This window comes from Canis lupus, chromosome 10 (genome assembly GCF_003254725.2).
Source record: "Canis lupus dingo isolate Sandy chromosome 10, ASM325472v2, whole genome shotgun sequence".
In the NCBI taxonomy this organism is placed as follows: domain Eukaryota; kingdom Metazoa; phylum Chordata; class Mammalia; order Carnivora; family Canidae; genus Canis; species Canis lupus.
This window is the reverse complement of record NC_064252.1, coordinates 22,999,364-23,019,348: the sequence shown is the minus strand read 5'-3', so window position 1 is coordinate 23,019,348 and position 19,985 is coordinate 22,999,364. Positions and strand designations below refer to the sequence as shown.

At 57.1% G+C, this 19,985-nt stretch overlaps 1 protein-coding gene across 5 annotated transcripts in view; it reads right to left on the bottom strand.

Annotated features, from left to right (window-relative positions):
- SCUBE1 (signal peptide, CUB domain and EGF like domain containing 1) overlaps window positions 1-19,985 on the bottom strand; it is a 140,021-nt gene that overhangs the window by 58,961 nt on the left and 61,075 nt on the right. For all 5 annotated transcript variants that reach the window (XM_025457276.3, XM_025457285.3, XM_049115752.1 and 2 more), the window contains 2 exons: window positions 4,712-4,837; window positions 451-567 (listed from right to left, as the gene is read on the bottom strand). In XM_025457276.3, the coding sequence (XP_025313061.1) occupies window positions 451-567; window positions 4,712-4,837 (243 nt within the window). The remainder of the gene's footprint in view (window positions 1-450; window positions 568-4,711; window positions 4,838-19,985) is intronic.

Below are 19,985 nucleotides of genomic sequence, written 5' to 3'. Positions count from 1 at the left end.
CTCTTGGTTTTCCAGACTGCCGGGCAGCTCATGTTGCCCGATGTGCAGGTTAAATGGATATGCTGTGTGTCCTCCCATCAGGGGAAGAAACCCCTGTGCTTTAAAAACAAGCTGCCCTCCTCAGGCACACACACCCGACCCTCCTCCCTACAGACCATCCCCATGTTGAGGAAGAGGACCCGCAGAAAACCCACAGTGACACGAAGCAGAGGTGCTTGGTCCTGGGTGGCTGGATGGCCCTGGAGAAGTCTCTGCAGGAGGCTTCCCTTGGGGACATTTCCCAGCCCATCAGTACCGTGGGGGTGCTCCTTTTCTTGTTCCCTTAAGCTTCCTTCTTGGAAACCGGGACACAGTGGGGTGCTGGCCAGCCTCAGGGCCACACAGCGCACCCTATGGGGGGGGGACAGGGTGGCACAAGGGTGCCAGCACCTGGCAAAGGTGCGTACTTACCGATGCACGTCCGACCGTCTGAGTGGAGGGCATACTTCTGGTGGCAGCCACACATGGGGCCCGTGTCCGTGTCCTCACAGCTGTGCTGGCAGCCTCCGTTTCCATAGTTACAGGTTACTAGTTAGGCCCAAAGTGTACATACGTGTGTATAAAAGGAATGACAACAAAGACGATTAGTTTACTGGTGTTGGTGGTTTCTCTTAAGGGATGGGGAGCAAAGTGATGGTATAAGATAATTAGTGAACAGGCACACGTTTCCCAGGACCTCAGCCCCTCCAGGGTCTCAGGTGGAACTGCTTGTTCCCTAGACGTGAACTGGGGTGAGTCGGGAATGGACTTGGGTCGTGTGGGCTTCAAACAGAGCTGGCACCAGCTGACAGACTCGGGGTGTCAGGTGAAGAGAGGAATGGGATAGATAATTTTATACATCCTAGGTCCCACAGACACTTAGAAACTGCCTGTCCTGATGGGACAAATGTCTGTTAATGGCAGGAATCCTCTGCAAGGTGGGAGAAGGTAGCAGCGGGCCTGTGTTGATGGAGACATTCAGTTCTTGCACAGCTTGTTCTCTGCTTGGGTCTTGGGCATGTGGAGGGGTGTCCCTGCAGAAGTCTAGTCTGTCCTAGTCCCAGCAGCCGTCTCAACCTCTGTCCCCTCAGAGCCCGGATCCTCCCAAGGCAATTTCCAGACAGCCGGGACATAGGCAAATTAATGTCCTCTCGTGCACTTTGGAAAAAATGACCTTTTATTTAACATGTTCCATAGTTTGCAGTGTCCGTGGCCTAGAGGAGCTGGCGGCCTTCAGCCCAGAATCCTAAACTGTTTCACAGCATTAGCAACCTGGGTCGGTTGAAAGGGGCTGAACAAAAAGGAGCCAGTCTGAAGTAGGAAAAATGATAAATTCAAGTTTATTTAAAAAGAAAACCGCTTGTTACCACATTTTAGGGTGAGAGGAGATCCTAGATCTCAATGGGAGAGGCTCTTGCAGCCCCTGCTTTACTCAGCTAGAAAGACAACAGGGTGCCTATCACCTGTATGCAAATGGCATGCCAGGACCTCAAGGACAGGGTGTCTTCCCCAATACCTTGTCTACAGTTCCACCTACACTCTTAATTTATTTGGCAAAACCCTAAAGATCAAATATGCAAAAATTAATCTCAGACCAATCAAGCTGAAAATTGTGAACCAGCAACTGGGATTAATGCTGTTCTGGTAGGTGGGCTCATGAGCAGGGCTGGTGCCAGAGGGAAGCCCTGGGGTGGCAGCTTCTGGAGATGGAGCCCAAGCATTCCAGAGCGGAGTCCCGCAGCTGCCTCTCCCAGGTAGCGTGCTCACCAGGGGCACAGCACACGGCCCCCAGGGCATCTGCCCCAGGGATGGCGGTGACCCTTGCAGCACATGCCTCTCCTTGGCAGCTGAGAAGGATGTGAACCGACGCTGTCCTCACAACCAGAGAGGGGCTCTTGGGGCTGCCTCATCCACAGAGAGCTAATGTCTCATTCTCAGAACAGGCCCAACTTCTGGGACCTTTCAAGGCCCTGCCGAACTGCTTCAGGAAGCACAGCTGGGGCGTGGAGCACAAAGCCTTCTGGCCCTTTCTCCAGAGGAGCATCTCTTGCCTTGGTTTTCCTGGGGAGCCCGGTGGCCTGCCGCCACACTCTCTCATCTCTGAAACAGCTCGTCTCTCTGCCTAGGAAGAGCCCCAGGGAAGCCAAGAGTATGGAGTAGTATAGATCTCAGGTGAAGGCAGAGCCTCAGGCACAGCCCTGCCTTGGCCTGAACATCACGTGCCTTTCTAGGGTGGAGTGGTGTTGAGGCCGCGAGAATGCTGTAGATGGTTCTTTCCAAGCTCTGGGCTCCCAGAAATGGGCCGTGCCCTACAAGTGACTCTGAGGAGGATGCAGGCAACTTGAGGGAGGACCATGCTTAGGGTCCCACACCTCTCACACAGGGGTTTGTGCATCTCATGGACCTCAAGGGCCAAACTCATGAGTACCTATAGAGCCTACGTGGAGCTTGTACTGGGAGGTACTACTGGCGCCCTGAGCTCTGGGACGACCAAGAAGGGTTGGAGAAAACCTCTCGTCCTGGGTGGGTCCTGTACTCTGGAGAGATGAGAGTTTGGTGCAGAGGCCTTGTGGTCCTGCTGGCCCGCAGAGGCTGGCTAGGCTAGGCCTCAGCCCTCAACCCAAATCCAGATCTAGAATTTCCTAGATTTCACCTGGCCTCGAGGGCTAGAGGGAGAGCCTCAGTGCTAATGTCGCATGAACTCTGCATGTTGACCTGGCAGCAGGAACCAAAGCTGACTGGAGTGACGGCCGTCTGCGCGGACCCTTCATGGGAGGGCTGCAGTGTGTTCACGTGCTCCTTGGCCCCAGGATTGCTATCAGATTCTCCATACAGCTTGGAGATACCTAGCCACTGAGTAGAGGGGTGGGGCTGCTGCTTCTTCCACCAGCAAACACTGGGGGGCAAGGGCTTAGTTCTTCTCCTCTCGGGTAGGGGTGGGCGTGGGGATAGCTTTGCTACTCAGAGAGCCCTGACTTGTCCCTGACTTCTCGCGTCAGGCTGGCCCTTCAGGAGATGGCCTCTGAGCAAACTGTCCCCTTGCAGTGCTCATCCCAGATGGGTCAGTCAGTCCCAGCCACTGCCTGTGGCCGGTGGCTCTTTCCCCAGCACCCAGCTCAGGGCTTGGCCAGTCTTGCTGAGTAAAGGCACACTCTTTACTTCCAGCTGAGCCTGTCAACAGGCCTGCCCACTCCACACATGCTTGTCCTTGGCCGTCGTCTGGAGGACCGGGAGAGCTGGAGTTCCTCACTTTCTGTTAGAAGGGTGCCAGGTGGCAGCAGTTTCTCTGTAGCTAAAGGAATTGTCTTGTGTAGAAGACAGGAAGGCCTGGCTGGAGTCCTGGGGCTGGAGCCAGGCACCTGCCCACGGTGACCACATTCAGGAAAGCCCAGGAACAAAGAGGAAGGCTAGCCACATCTCAGCATGTACCTGGCCAGAAGGAAGCATCTTCACTTTGGGGAGTGGACAAATCCTAAGGGGGGGCTGGAGCATGAGCTCTGTGGAGACAGGCACTGTGTCTAGTGCATGTGGGTCCCCTAGATCCTGGTGACTGGGGAGAGCATGGGTTAGGACAGGTGTGGCAGGCACCCAGAGGCAGCTGATGACAACTGGGACAAAGACTGGGGCTGGTGAGCCAGCCAGGGCCAGCTGTTTCTTCTCCACAGAATAAAGGATGGAAAGGAAGGCCATTCTCTTGGTGAGAGCTGGTCAGTTCAGGCTCCCATTCCGGTGGCAAGGTAGGGGCTGCTTTCCCTACTGGGAGTGGGATTCGGACTCCTCCACTCTATTTCTCTGCATCAGAAAGCGGGCCCGGAATGAAGTATTTGTCTCTGGCCAGATGTGAGCAGTGCTCACACCAGTCTCCCTCAGCTCTCTGTACCCATAGAGCAAACCTGGCACCAGTACAGGTATGGCAGATGCCCAGTGAGCAGAGGCCCCCCCACCTGCTCCGCAGCTGCTGGCAGCAGGGTCAGAAGCTCTTGAGGACTTGTGTGCTCAGCCCTGGTCCTACTTGGTTTGCTGGCTCCCACTCCTGCGGAGCAGGGTGACCACATTGAGAGGCTGCATAACGTCAGAGCCCATGCCGGCTGCCCTCCAGGGTGAGGCACCTTGGGCCAGAGGCCTCATTCACCGCAGATCTCACAGGGCATCACAATTTACAGTGGGCCCTGCATGGGCAGATGGCAAAGCTCTGCTCTGTGATCCTGGAAATAAGGTCAGCACAGGCTGGGCTGGACTCTACCACCAACCCCCCCACCCCCGGCCCATCCCCGCCCAGCTCCTTTCCCTCTTCCTACCACCCAGTTTCACCAAGGGCTGCCCTGCTCCACCTAGAAGCCAGAGACCTCTGTAGCATGGCCTTCCATCCCCACCCGAGAGCTCAGGCTCAGGGACCTGTGGGTCTCTGGGGTCGGGGTTACAGTGGGCACCGCAGGGCTACTGAGCAGGGTCCCACTCTGGGGCTGTCGGTGGTGTTACTCCAGGTGGGGAAAACGCTGTGTCCAGAGTTCACAACCCCCGTCCCTCATGCCTCCCCAGCTTCAAGGACCTTGTCCTCTCCACCCCAAGGGGCTGAGTGCCCTCCCTGGGCAACGTCCAGTAGACTGGACAGACAGACACCCACCCCGCCCCCCATGAAGCAATGGCAGGAGACGCGTGGGGATGTCTGACCCATTTGCCTCCATCTACCTACGTGTGCAGTCCTTCTGGTTTTGGGCAAGGTCAAAGCCGGGCCTGCAGTCACAGGCCACCCCACCTTTGGGCGTCTCCCGGCAGATGTGGGCACAGCCGTGGTCTTTGTTCATGCAGTTCATACCCTCTGGGAAGAGACAGACGAGAGGGATAGGAGACCGGGGGGAGGGAAGAGAGAAATTTCAGGCTGAAGAGAGGTGGCCCATATGATGTCACCGTCAAATGCAGTGCCATTGGGCTGCTGTTAGCATGCACACCATCCACACACGCAGGGGTGTACACCTAGCCACCCTCGTGGAGCACACTCGGGGAGGAACCAAGGACACTGTGTCCAGGTCACAGTGGTCCTAGGCCTCCCTCTGAGAGCAGCACTGTGAATGACTCCAGAGGACCCATGGAAGCAGCGCCCCTGCCCTAGGTCAGATCACAGAACCACATACAAGCAGGGCTTCGGACAGTTTCCTAAGGCAGGTGGGGGTGGCATGTGGCAGTGTCCAGTCTGCATGAGGTGGTGCGTGTCCCCTGTGAGACAGTGGGAGATTTGGTTGTGGGTTGGCCCCAGAGAGGAGTGCTGCTGGGTCAGGGGACTGGGTGGGCGGGCAGCGGCCCTAGGTAGATGTGCCCTGGCGGGCCTGCAAGTTGTGCCCCCCCCGGGGGGGGCACTGTCCCACACAGCCACCCCTCACCGCGTGCCTGCACTAGCCAGAGACTGCCGCGCTGGTCTGCTGGACCTCAGGGCAGCAGAGGCTTGTCCTCAGCAGCCCCACAGCTGTGCCCTGAACTACATACCACCCCCCACCAGCTGCCAGAGGGGGTCTCTTTCCATGCCTGGTCATGGCAGTGCTCCTGGGAACCTGGAACCCTCACTCTCAAGTGTGGAGCCCTGCATGATCTGGTGTTGGCTTCCAGCTCGGCCTGCACACCCCTGTACCCCACAGAGCATGTTTCAAGTCCAGGAACACACGTGTCACCATTTCCGAGATCTTTGCCCAACATTCCCGCTGCTTGGCAGGTTTCCTCTTAAAGTGTGTGCAAACCTGGGGTACCTTGTTCTGGGAAGCCTCACCTACAAGGGCAGCCAGCAGCAGCCCTCCTCAGAACGAGGTGACTGCCCCAGAGTGCCAGGGCTGGGCCGCCCCCTGCTAGTGTGCCCACCCTCTAGCTGCAGGGGGCTGTTTTATCTGGAGCCCTGCCCATCCTGCCCTTCCTGCTTGTCCTCCGGGCCGGCTGGGGTCCCCGCTCCTCTTCTCCCAGGCTTTAAGACTCTACTCTAGCACTAGCCCCTAGGCAGCAGCAATGTTCTGGGTGCATTCTGGGGCCCCTTGCCCCTATATGGGCAAGCGCCCCCTTCAGAGGTGGGGAAACCAGGGTTAAGACACCTGCCCCAAAGCCCTCGGGGCACTGAGAGGCACCACAAAGACTGGGACCAGTGCCTCAGACTGCAAACCTCTGTCCCACTCCTGCCCCCAAGAGAGTGGGAGTGCAGAGCTGGGCTGCCCTGGCTCTCCAGGACAGGGACCGTGGACCATTCACTTCAAGCCTCCAGGGGCCTGGCCTCCAGTCCGTGCATGCTGAGAACTACACCGAAATGTGCTCTGAGGGCTCTGGCATGACAGGGACAATGAGGGTCCCCTGGGTGGGCCATTTGCCTCTCCCTCAGTCACCCATGGTTCCTGGGACGCCCCCCTTCTCCCCAGCCTCGGGAGACTTGATCTTCCCTCCCTGCCTGCTTGGAGTGGCTTGGACCCCCTTCAGATGACCCCAGTTAATGTTTATCTTCATGGTGATTTGTGAGGAGTTTCCAGAATTTATGAGGTCATCAGGGGTCAAGTGAGAGGTTGTAGGTCACAAGTCCATCAAGAAGCTAAAGGCAGATGAAAGGAAGGGCTGTTGTCCGCCCACACGGCGCCCTGAGACCTTACTTCCATGTCCGACACAAGAGGAGTCAGCCCTGGAGAGAGGGGAGGAAACCGCAGCGGGGGCACGCTGGCGGCCTCCCTTCCCCAGGTGGGCCAGGACCAGCTCAGGCTTGACCCTGCCCGCTGTAAGCACGGGCCTGGGGCAACTGAGATCTAACATACCCAAAACACACCCCGGCAGCTACGACGAAGATTTTTAAAAAGTCTAAACTTCAATGAAATGGTGAGATGGCACCGAGTGAAGCCTGTGCTGTGCTCAGCATGCTGACCTCTGGCCTCTCCTGGATTTTCTCACTCAGACCACGCTGCCAGACTGATGCGGGTTGACCCACTACCCAAAAGCTGACCAAACGATGCACTTCAGTGCCAGGGCTCCTCACAGGAAGCTTCCAGGGCATATGGAGGGACGCCCCACTCTCCCTGAATCCCACGGCAGCACATGCGCACACCTTGCAGAGCGGCGTTGGAGGGAGGTGTGGACAGCTGGTGGGGTGGGGGCTGATTCACCTCACCTGCCCATTTCTGCGGTGTGAATGCCCAAGCTACCAGGAGAGGTCCCTGAAGGGGCAGTGGGGAAGAGGTGCAGCACTAGCACTGGCCCTTGCGAACCTATGGCTATTCTTAGATCACTGTAAAGTCAGGCAGCTGTGGGTATGAGTCTGGCTTCTCACTAGTTGTGTGTCTCAGAGAAAACCACTTCTGTGAAGTGGGAGCGATAAGCTCTGCCTCACAGACAAGACAGGGTAGGTGCTGTCACACTAGATCTTTCTATGGGGGCCACTGAGTTCTGAAGCCCGGTGCCTTCTGCAGATCTAGAGAAAGTGTAGCTCCTCGGGGGGACCTGGGGTAGGCTAGGCAGCCCCTCCTCAGAGGAGGCTGTTGGTTGAGAAGATCTCCTGGACCACTGAGACATATGCAGCCTCTCATCAGGTCTTCTGAGAGCCTCGCTGCCCAGAGGGGTTGGCCAGTGGGTAGGGGCCACCAAACGGCCTTCCTGACCATCATCAGGGGCTATGTTAATGGTAGGCTGAGTCCAGCATCGTCCTTCACTCCTTGTGTGTTTTTTCTGGCTCCCTGGTGCCCACAGACATACAAGGAGTTGCCCTCCCAGCCTCTTCCCAGCGTTGTCTCCTGCCATGACTTGACTACTCGTATCCCATGGGCCTACAATCCCTACTGACCAGCCTCTGGGAGTGCCCCACCCACGCCCTTGCCTCTTCTGTCTTCCACAAACAAAATCCTAGACCTGTCTCAAATTCTACCGGTTCCACAGGGCTTCCTGACTACTGCCCATGTTACCCCAAGTCACCACCCCACGTTAATCTCTCAGGGCGGTCCTGTGGCTGGCACCAGCAATCGATGCCACTCAAACAGATCTGTGCTTTCTTCCTAAGCTGGGAAGAACCCAAGGGCCCCTGTTTAAGCTCAGGCTGATATGTGATGAAGAAAGGGAGATTGAATTTCCATTCCCAGCCAAGGAAACACAACTTACGAGAAGCCCTGCTAATCATCACTAACCATAAATTTGTCACTGGGGAGCCAATGTGGCCCTGAACTTTGGATGCTAAACAGAGTGTAAGGCTTTAGAAGTCACTCAGCTTTCTCCCACACGATGGACTTGCCATCAGGCAATCTATCTTTCTGAGAACCTAGACTTTAATAATGAGCCAAGATGATGTTGTTTTGCTGGCAAAGGATAATTTGGGGGAGGGGGATAAGCCAGTGTTCAGTCCAAGTCAATGTGGAAGCAAGCGATGGAGACTTGGAGCTGGGAGTGTGGGCCCTGGGCCCCACCTGTGCTGGGCTGGCCTCAGTGTGTCTACTGAAGTGGTCTCAACAATTGTGGGAGAGGCAGGAGAGGCTCCCCATCTTCCACCTAAAGACCTGAGCGAGGTCACATGACTCACTGAGCCCCCCCGCCCCCCAGCACAGGGCCCTCTTTCTCCAGCCGAGGGCACGGCCAGCGCAGGGTTGTCAGCAAGAGGGTTTTGGGACCTTCTTACATTTCTGACAATTACAGAGGAGCCTGAAGAGTATAGCATGTGTGTTGACATGTTATAGCTATTAGCGTTTACTAGAAATTAAATGGGGAAGTTTATATTTAATAATTTGTAATAGAAGTTAAAAATGTATTACATCTTAACATTAATATTTTTTAAGTTAGAAACTATATTTTTCTGGGACGCCTGGATGGCTCAGTGGTTGAGTGTCTGCCTTTGGCTCAGGGTGTGATCCCAGGGTCTTAGGATCGAGTCCAGCATCAGGCTCCCCACAGGGACCCTGCTTCTTCCCCTGACTATGTCTTTGCTTCTCTCTCTGTATCTCTCATGAATAAATAAAATATTTAAAAACAAACAAAAAAACGATGTTTTCCAAAACAAGGGGAAAGTCGGCTGAGAAGAGTCCTTGCAGAGGAGAATGGAGTGGGGGTGGGTGCTAATTGCTGACCCTGCTGTTTGAATTCGGGGGGTGTAGCTGGGCCTGAAGCCCCGTGTTCCCCTCTCCTGCCCTCCCTGTTCTCCAGACAGTTGTCACTTGTCTCTACTGGGTTAAGAGGATGTCTCTGTTGGCTGCGCCTGCTGTAGACTAGATGCTACAGGAAGCAGTCAGCCCAAAGCAGTGCTCCAGAAGGTACTGGCTCTGTAAGGCCGAATGCCCCTGTGTCCTTCCTCCAGGAAGCCTTCCTTGGCCCCTAGGCCAGTCAACGGCCTTCTGGATGCCTGTGCTCCCCTCACTCGCAGCACTGATATTGTGGCCACATTTCTCCTCTCTGGTCTTTGTATGACTCTCTGCCCAGCCCCTGAGGGCAGACTGAGCTCTGAGCCTCTCAGTCATCTCCCTGTCCAGATGGGTTCCACCTGGGAAGGGATCCTCCATGTCCCCATAGTGAAGGGAGGGGAAGTAGAATAATTTGCCCTCCTCCGTGAGGGTCTGGGATACCCAAGGAGCCACCACGCTGGGAAACAGGCTGATATGGAGCAAGCAGCTGAGGGCAGCCACCAAGAGCCAGCTGCATGTGAGACTGGAGTTCTCTCAGCCTGAGGGCTTCTGGAGGCACCTCCTCACTGAGATGGTGGCCATCAGGGCGTCACCATCATGTTAGCAACCATCCTGAAGATGGTTCTAATCCATCTAACCCAGCTGGGGGGGTGGGGGGCAGAGTCATAGTTTGCTCTGCACCTGTAATTCAGCTCCTCACCGGCTACAGAGACAGTAGCTGCATTCCCTACCCCTTCGCTCCAGGGCACACTGGCTGCTGCAGGCCACGAGAAGATGTGTGTTCTGGCTGGCAGAGCCACAGATCGTCAGGGCTGGACCGGTCCCTGCAGTCCATCTTTCCATCTATCTTGCAGATGGGGAAAATGAGGCCCCAAGATGGGATGTGTCTATCTCAGATCACATGGCAGGACTACAGCGCAGGCTGCTGGGCTCCCAGCCTCTCTCTCTCACCTTGGGGTCACTGTGCTACATTTGCAGGGCCCCGAAGGCTGACTGGCAGCAAGCACCTCCTGGAGTGAAGAGAACTAGGAATCTGGCCCAGAGTTAGGGTAGTTAAGTGGTACCTGTTACTAGTAATTACCTTCAGAATTAAGAACCTATTAAAATTCGAGGCCACTTCAGATGCTTCCTCCCCCACGAAGCTGTGTGGGCAGCCCCTGAACAAAGCACATAACCCCTGGCTTCTCTGACCCTGCACCAGCTGCCACTGAGCACGCGGGTGGAGCCTCAGCTCACCTACAGAGCCATCAGGCTCGCACGAAGCCTCCACTCTGCCTGTGTCACCCCTTTAGCCTTTGGGAACAGTGCGAGGATCCCCCGAGCAGCCTGGCCCTCCCACCCTGCACCTGCTTGTCCTCTGCATCCTGTCCCCCCCCCAGCAGCCTTGCCGGCCTTCCCACCGGCTGGAGGCACCACTGCGGCCTCTGGAGGCCTGGCTCACACCCACCACGACAACTCAGAAAGGTCGCAGGCTCTCAGCTGAGCAAGGGGCCAGCCTGAGACCAACCTCCCCAGGCAGTACTGAGCAGAGCCTCCTCCACCAACACGCTTCCTCTGGGCTGCCCTTGCCAGCTGCCTAATGCCTTTATTCTTCCAGGGCAGCTCCAGGTCTGACCCCGCAGACCAGGTCTCCTGGCTCTCTGTCTCTTCCTTCCATTGGCAAAATGCAGGTGGGGTGGGAGGCAGGGGCCACTCCGTAGTTCCCCTGTACACGCCTACTGTGGGTACCTCTCCCACTAGCCAGGGCTCTCACAGGCAGGGAAGGTGTCTCACTCGCTGCTATGCCCTGGTGCCTAGGGCCCTGGCTGCACACAGCAGACGCTCAGCCAATCTTACCAGGGCCATGAATGCAGAGCCTCCAGAGGGGAAGGCTAGCTCCCAGGCCTACAGGGTGGCCTGCCCCAGTGCTCACCACCATCAAGGCACCCCAAGGAAGAGTGTGCCACTCCCAAGAGGGGCTGTGGTTGGAACCCACCTATATTGTACCTGGGCCTCTGGTTGGACACCTTCTTCTCCAGGTCTCTGTTTTCTTAGCTGGGAAATGGGTTGTCATAACCTTTACCTTCAAGGGTGGCCGTGAAATTCAAATGTGAGAATTAAGTGATGTGTGTGGCACAGGCCGAGTTCTTGCCTCCTTCTGCCTGTGCTACATGTACATCGTTGCTAAGTCACCCTCTCCTGCCCCTGTGGGGACCTTAAAGGGACTTCTTTATCCTTGTTTGTGTCCTCAGTGCCCAGCACAGGGGCTGAAAGAAATACAGGGAGAGCAAAAGAGGGAGAGAAAGAGGGAGGAAGAGGAGAGAGACGAAGGCTGTCGGATTTCAGAGCACCTCACAGAGGATCCGGAGAGCACTGTGTGGCACGTGCAGTGGTGTGTTCTATGAACCAGCCCCTCAGGAACTCCACAGCACACATTAAAGGCTCTGAGAAGTCCTGCAGTCACTCGTGAGACAGCCTCCTTCCTCTGCCTTAACACAGCCCTACCCGAGGATGACCTACATCAGCTCCTCACCTCAGCTGCTGTGGCAGCTCAGGGACTGAGGCGGTGTGGGCCTGGGCAGGGGCAGGAAACTAGCTCCACTAGCTGGAGTCAGGTGTGGCTTCCTCTGCCTCAGCCCCAGGGACCGAGGGGAGGGCACTTCCTCTGTCCTCTCCCAGGGGGGGCCGTCCTGAGCTAACAGGTAGTGTTACCAGCACAGCTACTGCCGAGGGTGTGTGAATTTGAACAGGTGAACTCCGAGGCATGTGAGGTGCTGGGTACCAAGCACTTCTGCTCCAGGGGAATGCCCCTGGGCTCCACCCTAGAAGGCCGAGCTCCCAGCCTGATACGGGGAGTAACTAACCATGCAGCGCCAAGTTCAATAGAGAGCCCTGTGTACCTCCTTGCCTAGAAGGGAAATAGGATCGAATTTCAGAGTCATTTCCAGAAATCCTGGTCTTCAGAGGCCTGGTGCATCAGGCCAGGCTGCTCGCCAGGTCGAATCTAATTTGATCTAACCCATCCAAATCCAATTATGTTCTGCAAACTCGGACCGAGTGTCTCCTTGTGCCCGGGATGGGGCAGGGAGCGATGAGGAGACAGATGCTCCACTGCCGTGTCACTGGGTCCAGTTTCAGACTCTGCCACTTGCCATGTGACTTTGGGCCATCACTTCCCTCTGAGCCTTAGTCTCCACCCGTGTTAAGGTGGCGAGTCACGGGTCCTGCCTCTCAGGGGCTCACTCAGTGTGCCCTCCCCTTCTCTGGGCCAGTGAGCCTAAGGGTACGGGTAAGAGCTCAAGGGATTACATCCCGGGCCAGGGCAGCCACAGAAAGGTTGTAAATAGGGCGGCCGTGCGCTTATGTGACAGAAAGATCTCTGGATGCTGCCCTCAAGGCAAGCTGCAGCAGCAAGGCTATAGGCCAGAAGCACGTGGGAGGCTGCTGCCGTCACCCTGAAAGGGACAAAGGAGCCTGGAGGAGGGCAGAGGCTGCGAGGAAGGAGGGCTGGGTTTGGGACACAATCAGGAGCCCCTTTCTGAGTTTTCCAGAACATGTGGTGTAGGAACTTGGGCTCTGACAACCCTTTCATCTAACTTAACCCTCATCACAAGCCTGCAAAGTGGGTATCCATTTCAACAGGCAAGCAAGTGGAGGCTGGACCCGGGTGGGGAAAGATGTGCCAGGGCCACACCACACCTGGGAAACAGGGCTAGGGTCCCCGCCTGCCTTCTGCTCTCGAATGCCCAGTGCTTCCTGGCGATGGGTCCCTCCCTCGATTCTTGCCTACTCTGGGCACCCGCACAGGTCCCCGCAGCCCTGCCCCAGCAGGGCTTACTTTTCCCAAAGGCTTTTTATCATTTCTGGAGACTCCGTGAGAGAGAGCGCCTGCCCCCAAGCAGTGTGCACCTTGCATCTTTGGCAAAGCAAAGTTCACGGATGCATCTAAAGCAGGGTAGGGGGAGGTGGGCCCAATCTGTTTGTACTTAGGAGCTGGCCCTTTCTCCTCAGCCCGGCCCAGGATAACAAAGCTGGAATGTGTGCCTCCCAAGGGTCGTTGCTATGGCGACTTCATCAATAACATCATTTTCCGCATCCGTGTCTCTTAAACACACGGGAAAGGAAGGCAAGCTGGGAACTGACAGAGCAGGGAGAAAAGAACACTTACTCTGCTCCGCCCTTCCCCCCACCTCAGCAGGAAGGATCCCCCCCCCCCCAACCTCATCAATAGAAAATTACGGAGCCCAGAAAGAGGCTGGAGCCTCAGGGGCGGCAGGAAGAGGCTGCTGCCTTCCTCAGCCCAGACTTGGCAAGCCATCCAAGCGAGGCAGGCAAAACCAAACACGGGCCCCCACATGCTTCGTGGGGGGATGGAGGGGACAGTGAAAGGTCCTGCGGGCGGGGGGGCGGGGAGCAGTGGCAGGGACAGGCCCACTCGGCGGGATTACGAGGACAGCCAAGGCCCAGGGGCTGAGCTGTCTCATGCCCGGAGGTGTTCTTGCCACTCCTAGAGACACCGAGAGCTTGCAGCTCAGGTGAGCTCAGGTGAAGGGCCGGATCTAGGCCCCCCCACCCCCAGCAGAAACTTGCTGCGGGCCCATGTCAATCGCAGCTACTGTCCCTTCGCACTTCACGCGAACAGTCTCCTGTAAGCCTCGCGGGCACTAAGCAGAGCAGACACTGTGAGCCGCACTTTGCAAGTGAGGAGAACACAGGGTGAAGAAAAAGGTTTGGTGACTTGCCCAAGGGATGTGGGACGGGACGGGCAATCCTGGGGTTCCGTGAACCTGTGCTCCCAGGGGACTTCCAGGAGGCGACGACGGAGAGCCGTGTCTAGGGCAGGGAAGCCCAGGCTCATCCCCTTCTGTTCCTCAACTTTCCCCCATGGTGATCTGGGGCACCGGAATGACCCAGCTCCTGTCCCCCTACCTACGTCCACATGTCCACGACCTGTCTCTCCAAGTCATCTCGAATGCCAGCTGCTCCAGGAAGCTGTTTCCCGCCCCGACCCTCCCTCCAATCTCCGTGCCCCTCAGACCCCCTGCCTGAGCACAGCCTGTTCATTCCCGACTCCCCAGGGCCCGGCCCTAGGCCTGGCACAGAGACAGAGACAAGACTCCAGGTCTTTATAATGTCAGTCGGCAAGGCACGTAGCTTTATCCTCATTTAAAGTTCAGAGAGCTTAAGCAATTTGCCCACGGTCACTTCAGTAAGATGTGAGAGGCCAACCTTGAACCTGTTCCATCTGACTCTAGACCTGCCCTTTGTCAGCTGCAGAGGAAACTTTCTAGAGCATAAATCTGATTGCATCTTCCCACTGCTGAAAAACTCATCAATGACTCCCCCCTTCCCCAAACCCAGTGTTCAAAGGATTAGGCTGAAAGTTCAGTATGGCGCTTACAGTCCTCCCGACCTCGCATGGCCTGCCACTGCCTGAGGTCACAGGGACACTCTGTCAGCCTGCATATCCTGCCCTCCCTTTTCACCTTGGTTCCCTCTGCCTGGGACACACTCCCTCTTCCTTTAAATGGCACCTCCAACTAGTTACTTAAGACTGTGTTTGGGTGCCACCTCTTCTGGGAAGCCTTCCTTATTTCCATCCTCCTCCCCAGGCCCTAGGTTGCATTAGGGGATAGGCCTGGGCCTCCAAAGCCCTTGCACTACCCTCTCTCAGAACACCCACCACACTGACTGTAACTGCTGGGTCTGCTAGGCTTCCCCCACCAGACCAGGGGCTCTTTGAGGAGGCAGGGCCTGAGCCTAAGTCACCTCTTTACCCTGGTGCTCTGTACAGGGCCTACCCTGGAGTGAAGGCCTGAGAAATGTTCTGTGCTGGTGAGGGGCCTGGGCTTGGCCACTCTGGGCTTTTGATTCTGTACTGGAACAGGGGCCAACACTCAGGCAACAGAGTGCATCTGTCTGCAGGCCCAGACCTGGCTGTGGCCTGCAATTGCACTGCCAGCTCTGATCCTGCACAACCCACCTGCCTGGATCTGCCTTGATCCCCTAATTACACTCCAACAATATCTGCGCCTGGATGGTGCTCCAGGAGCCTCTCATTACAAGGTCCGGGCTTGAGCAAGGACACAGGGCTCTCCCTCCCACCTTCTGACCCCAAAATTACATCCTCCTGGGCAATGCCAGGCCTGGCCGAGGCGCCAGTAGCTGGCTGCCCCAGACTAGATCCCTGGCAGACCATGAATCCAGCCCTCTGCAGGCTGCATCCCTAGGGCCAGCCCCACCAGGGGAGTGGGAGTAATAAAGACTGTGGGCTTCCGTTTAACAGAGCTCCTGGGGCCGGGCCCTATGCCAGGCTCCTTGGAAATGTCCCTAACTGCCTATCTTCCACAGTCCAAGAGCCCACCTGACAGGTGATGATGCTGAGGCTCACAGACAGATCTCCCAACCCGTGGTGGAGCAGGGACCGATTCCCTTTGGCAACTCACCAGCAGGCTGAAGGGGTCCTAGCTCCTTGATCAAATGCTCACCTCACAGTCTACCGACTGCCCCTGGGGTTCCCTGTGCTGTCTTGGGGGCCCTCAGGGGACTCTGCTCCCTTCTTCTTCCTTATCCATGTCTCACTGCCCTTGTCAGCTTGATCCTCCTCCACTGCTCCCCTGCCCCCATCATCCCAGGCCCGACCCTTCTGCCCTCCTACCACCACCCTGCTTCAAGCCCAGTGGCCCTTCTGGTGCTTGCCACCCAACTGGTCCAGCCTCGAAAGTCCTACCCTCCTGTGATTTGACTCCTAACACTGTCCACGTTCATTTTGTCCTTGTCCTCTTGCTGTCTCTATAACAAATATTCAGGTAGGGTCTTCTTTCTACCAGGCCTTCCTACAGGACCAGTCTGCTTCTTGTCTGAGCCTTGCACCACCTCTGTGCTCCCAGGGGCCAACCACAATGCAGTCCCTGCTAGGTGTCCAACTTGCACCTGCAGGGGGGTGGGTTCCAAGCACGTTGCTCACAGACAAGGGGCACGGTGATGAAATGAAGCTGTCCTGCTTTGAATTACATGCAAGCAAACAGCCAGAATGCACTGGGTTCCTGGAAAGCTAGAACTGGAAGAGACCTTGGAGACCATCTAGACGAAGGCTCTCCTTTTCTGTTGAGAAGGCTGAAGCCTATGGGACGGTGACCAGCCCTGGCTCATGCAGTCAGCGGTATCCACACAGAACCTTTCAACTCTCAGTCCCCTGAGGCTCCTGACGCCCCAGCTCTCAAGTGCAGCGTTCTTCCTGCCACACCAGGAGGCTGCTCACGAGGCACTGCTTGTTTGGGGCTATCAACCAGCCTCTAAGGCACTCACACATTCTGTAAGCCTTTGCATAGTGCCACCTGTGTGAGGGTGACACCAAGTCCACTGCCACAGCTGCTCACTGGGTGGCAGGCACTGTGTACATGGACATGTGGACAGATAGCAGAATTGCCTTTAGAGACCCTGGCTGGCTCCTGGCATCCCAGATGACACCAGCTTTTCTTCCCCCTCACCCCCACCTGGAAAGCTGCATCTGTGAAATGGGAGGCAGCCTAACAGCTGTGAGGACCACGTGGCAGTCTGTGCAGACCTGCGTGGGCAAACGTGTGCAGAGCTGCAGAGCACCACGGGAAGGTGGCATCACCAAGGTGGGGTGGGCCTAGATCCCCAGCTCTGCCTCATGCCTCCCCATTCTGGCCCATTCTCAGGTGTGTGGCCCTGGAGCCTGCTTGGCTTCCTGCTCTGTGAAGTGCTCAGGACTCAGGGGCTCAGTGAAGGCTACCGGCCTCCCCTGCTCACAGGCTGACTTGGCAGCTCCCATCCCCTCTTGACCCTGGCCCCTGGGTCACCTCCCAGGTACCCCTCCCTCCCCTTTCAACCCCCTGAAGTTCCCCTGTGGGCCACTAGGCGTCGCCATGACCACATCCAAGCCCCGCTGAGGTCCAGCGCTCTGGGACCTGCAGACCTTTCAGGCTGGGGAGGCTGGAGGCTGCTTCCCCTCCCAGGGCTGCCAGGTTTACACATGTACCCCACAAACACATCAGATGCCTGGTTAAATCTGGATTTTAGATAAGTAACAAATACTTCCGAGTGTAAGTAGTCCCAAATATTGCATAGGGCATACTTACACTAAAAAAGCATTCATGTTTATCTGAAATCCAAATATAAACGGTGTTCTCTATCCAGCATCCACAACCCTCCCTCCACGGGGATCCTAAAGGAAGCCATGGGCAGCAGTCCGCTCATGCAGGCCCTAGACCATGGCCTGACCGTGGCCAGGGAACCAATCACTTCCCTCTCCTGAGAGGTGACTAGAGGGAACATAGGTGCAGGAGTGGTCCCACAGCAGCCCTCGAGCACCTGGGAGGAGGAGCCAGGAAGAACTCGGGGATAGCTAGCAGGAGATCCTCTAAGGACACCGCAGCTCCCTAGCACCACTGCTGGTGCCTCCCCTCCATTGCCCACCACAGTGCAGTGGAGAAGAGCAGGGGCTCAAGAGCCGTAGACACTGGGGCTCTGTCTGACTCCCACCCCAAACCAGGGGCGCTGCTGCCCCTCCCTGCACCTCTGTCCCCTCCTTTGTGCCCCGCAGGGACAGCTATTACTGCCAAGTGTCCTCTGAAAAGCAAAGGGCATAAAGGGCTTGGCTTCCTCTGTAGAAGGAACTCAATAAATGTTGAGTACTTCTCCCCTTCCCGTGAGCTCGTAGCAAGGGCAGCTACAACCTGTGGGAACTTCTGTACATTCTCACTATTTATTCCAACTGGAGCAGCCGGCCAAGCTGTGGCTTCACCGGGTAAACAAACGCATGGGTGCACGCGGGCTCCGCCACTGTGATGGGGCCCTGGGAACAGGAGGACAGCGTTGGGGCGGCAGGGAGGAGAGGTGCCCTGAAGAGCAATCAGCTCAGGCAGAGGCAGGGGGGCAGTGGCTGCACAGGGGAGTCTCTGAACTTTGGGCAAACTTGGCCTATCCTGCTTGAGAGGCCCCCGCGGACTACAAGTTGAACGTGGCCAGGAGTCCACCAAACCACATCCGAGGCCCACGCCTGGGGCAAGTCCTCACGGGGTGCTGTGGGTGCTGCTCACAGGAGGGACCCAGAAGGGCTCTGTGACACTGACGTCACACACAATTCAGACATCTGTCTCCCCCATGAGATGACTCCCATCCCGTTTCACTGCCCCTCGGCCATGTCTCCTCTGCTTCCTGCCATGTATTACGTGTAAGAAATGCGTTTGCGTCCTTTTGAGGAGCCCGCACACTGGTGGCCCGAGAGAGAGGGCTGAGCCGCTCGGAACCTTGTGGCACACACCAACAGGCTGCCAAGAGTCAGAGATGGCCTCGTGGAGGAGGTGAAAGCGGGCTGGGTTTTGAAGGATGATGAGTTCTTGAGGAAGTGCGGGGCTGGGGAGTAGCACTGGAGGCAGAAGAAACAGCACAGTCTGAGCCCTGTAATGGGTAAAGGGCACACGTAACAGGACTCCCTGGTTCCAGTTCCCGGGTGGTACTGGGGAGGGTGTGGAGGGTTTGGAAGGCAGTGCGGGGAGAGGTTCTGGTGCATTCAGTGAGCAGAGGAGCCTTGGGCAGGTCCTGAGTGGGGAACGACACTGCTGGGGGATCAGATGGAACCGTGGCCCCAGCCGCTGTCAGAAGGCCAAGTGGGCAGGGAGACTCGGGGGTCAGCGGCTCCACTGACGCAGCACCAGGGTGAAGCCTGGCCCCGGGTGGAGACTGGGGAGGTGGGAACCTGTGCCATCAGGGGCTGTGGGCTGTGGGCAACCCCCAGTGCCACCCTCCACCTGCTTGTTCTTGCAGTATCTTTGCTCTTAGGAGTCGGTCAGACTTGGGTTCAAATCCTGACTATGCCCCTTACTATGGACAAATAATCTTTGCTGCTCAGTGCCCATTTTCTCACTGCAAAGTGAGGGCAGTAAGAGCTGCACAGCACAAGGTTGTTCTCAGGGTCTGACTGCCCCTGTCAGAGCACAGGCACAGTGCCCGGTGACTGCTGACGGTGCTACCGATCCCAGGTCGGCACACTCCATCAGGGGACACTAGGTGTCTGCAGCAGTCCTCATTAACGATCCTTTTATGAATACTCATGTTTGCCCCACTTTACAGACAAGAAACTGAGGCTGCAGGATTTTTGGCTGAGAAGGGAGCCAGGGTCAGGGCCAGCTACCTCTCGGCCTGGTGTCCCCTGCGTGCCCTGCACTGTCCCCTCCGCGCGGCCCAACAGGGACTGCAGCCTGCCGCTGCACAGTCAGTGCTGGGGTGCTGGTGCCTGGCCGGGGCTGGCTGGAGGCCAGGCCAGGAGAGGGCGTGAAGCTGGGCTCACCAGCCAAAGGAGTTGTTTATGGGGTGGGAGGCTCATAAAAAATAATGGGCTGGATTTATTGTCCCCGCCTCAAGGGCCGTTCCGGACTGCACGGGGCCGGGACAGGCCTTCCCCAGCAGCGCCATAAATCTTCCCCCTAAATGCGAGAGCTGTTTATTCTCCTGCCCACCTGGTCCGCAGCAGGCGGGGACCGAGGAGAACCTGTGCACCACCCCAGCCCCCTGCCCTGTCCCGCCCTGCCTCTAGCCTGGCAGGTCCACCCCAGGGAACAGCCAAAGGGGTATCCCTGAGGCCGGGGTGGGAGTCTCCAGGGCGGCCATGCCATTTCCCCTCCTTTAAAACGGAAAAGTTCCCAGCCCCCCAAACCCCGCCCCCCCCAACACACAGGGCCCAGCCCCCAGAGCCGATGACGGAAAGCCCTGTGGGAGCCTCGGGTCAAGGCCTGGCCCGGATGCCCGGATGCGGGAATCACAGCTTGGGAGTGAGCTCAGAGGATGCTGAGCTGGGGTCGTTTGTGAGGGACCCTCCATCGGTTCATAGGCTCCTTTACTGGGATCCGGAGG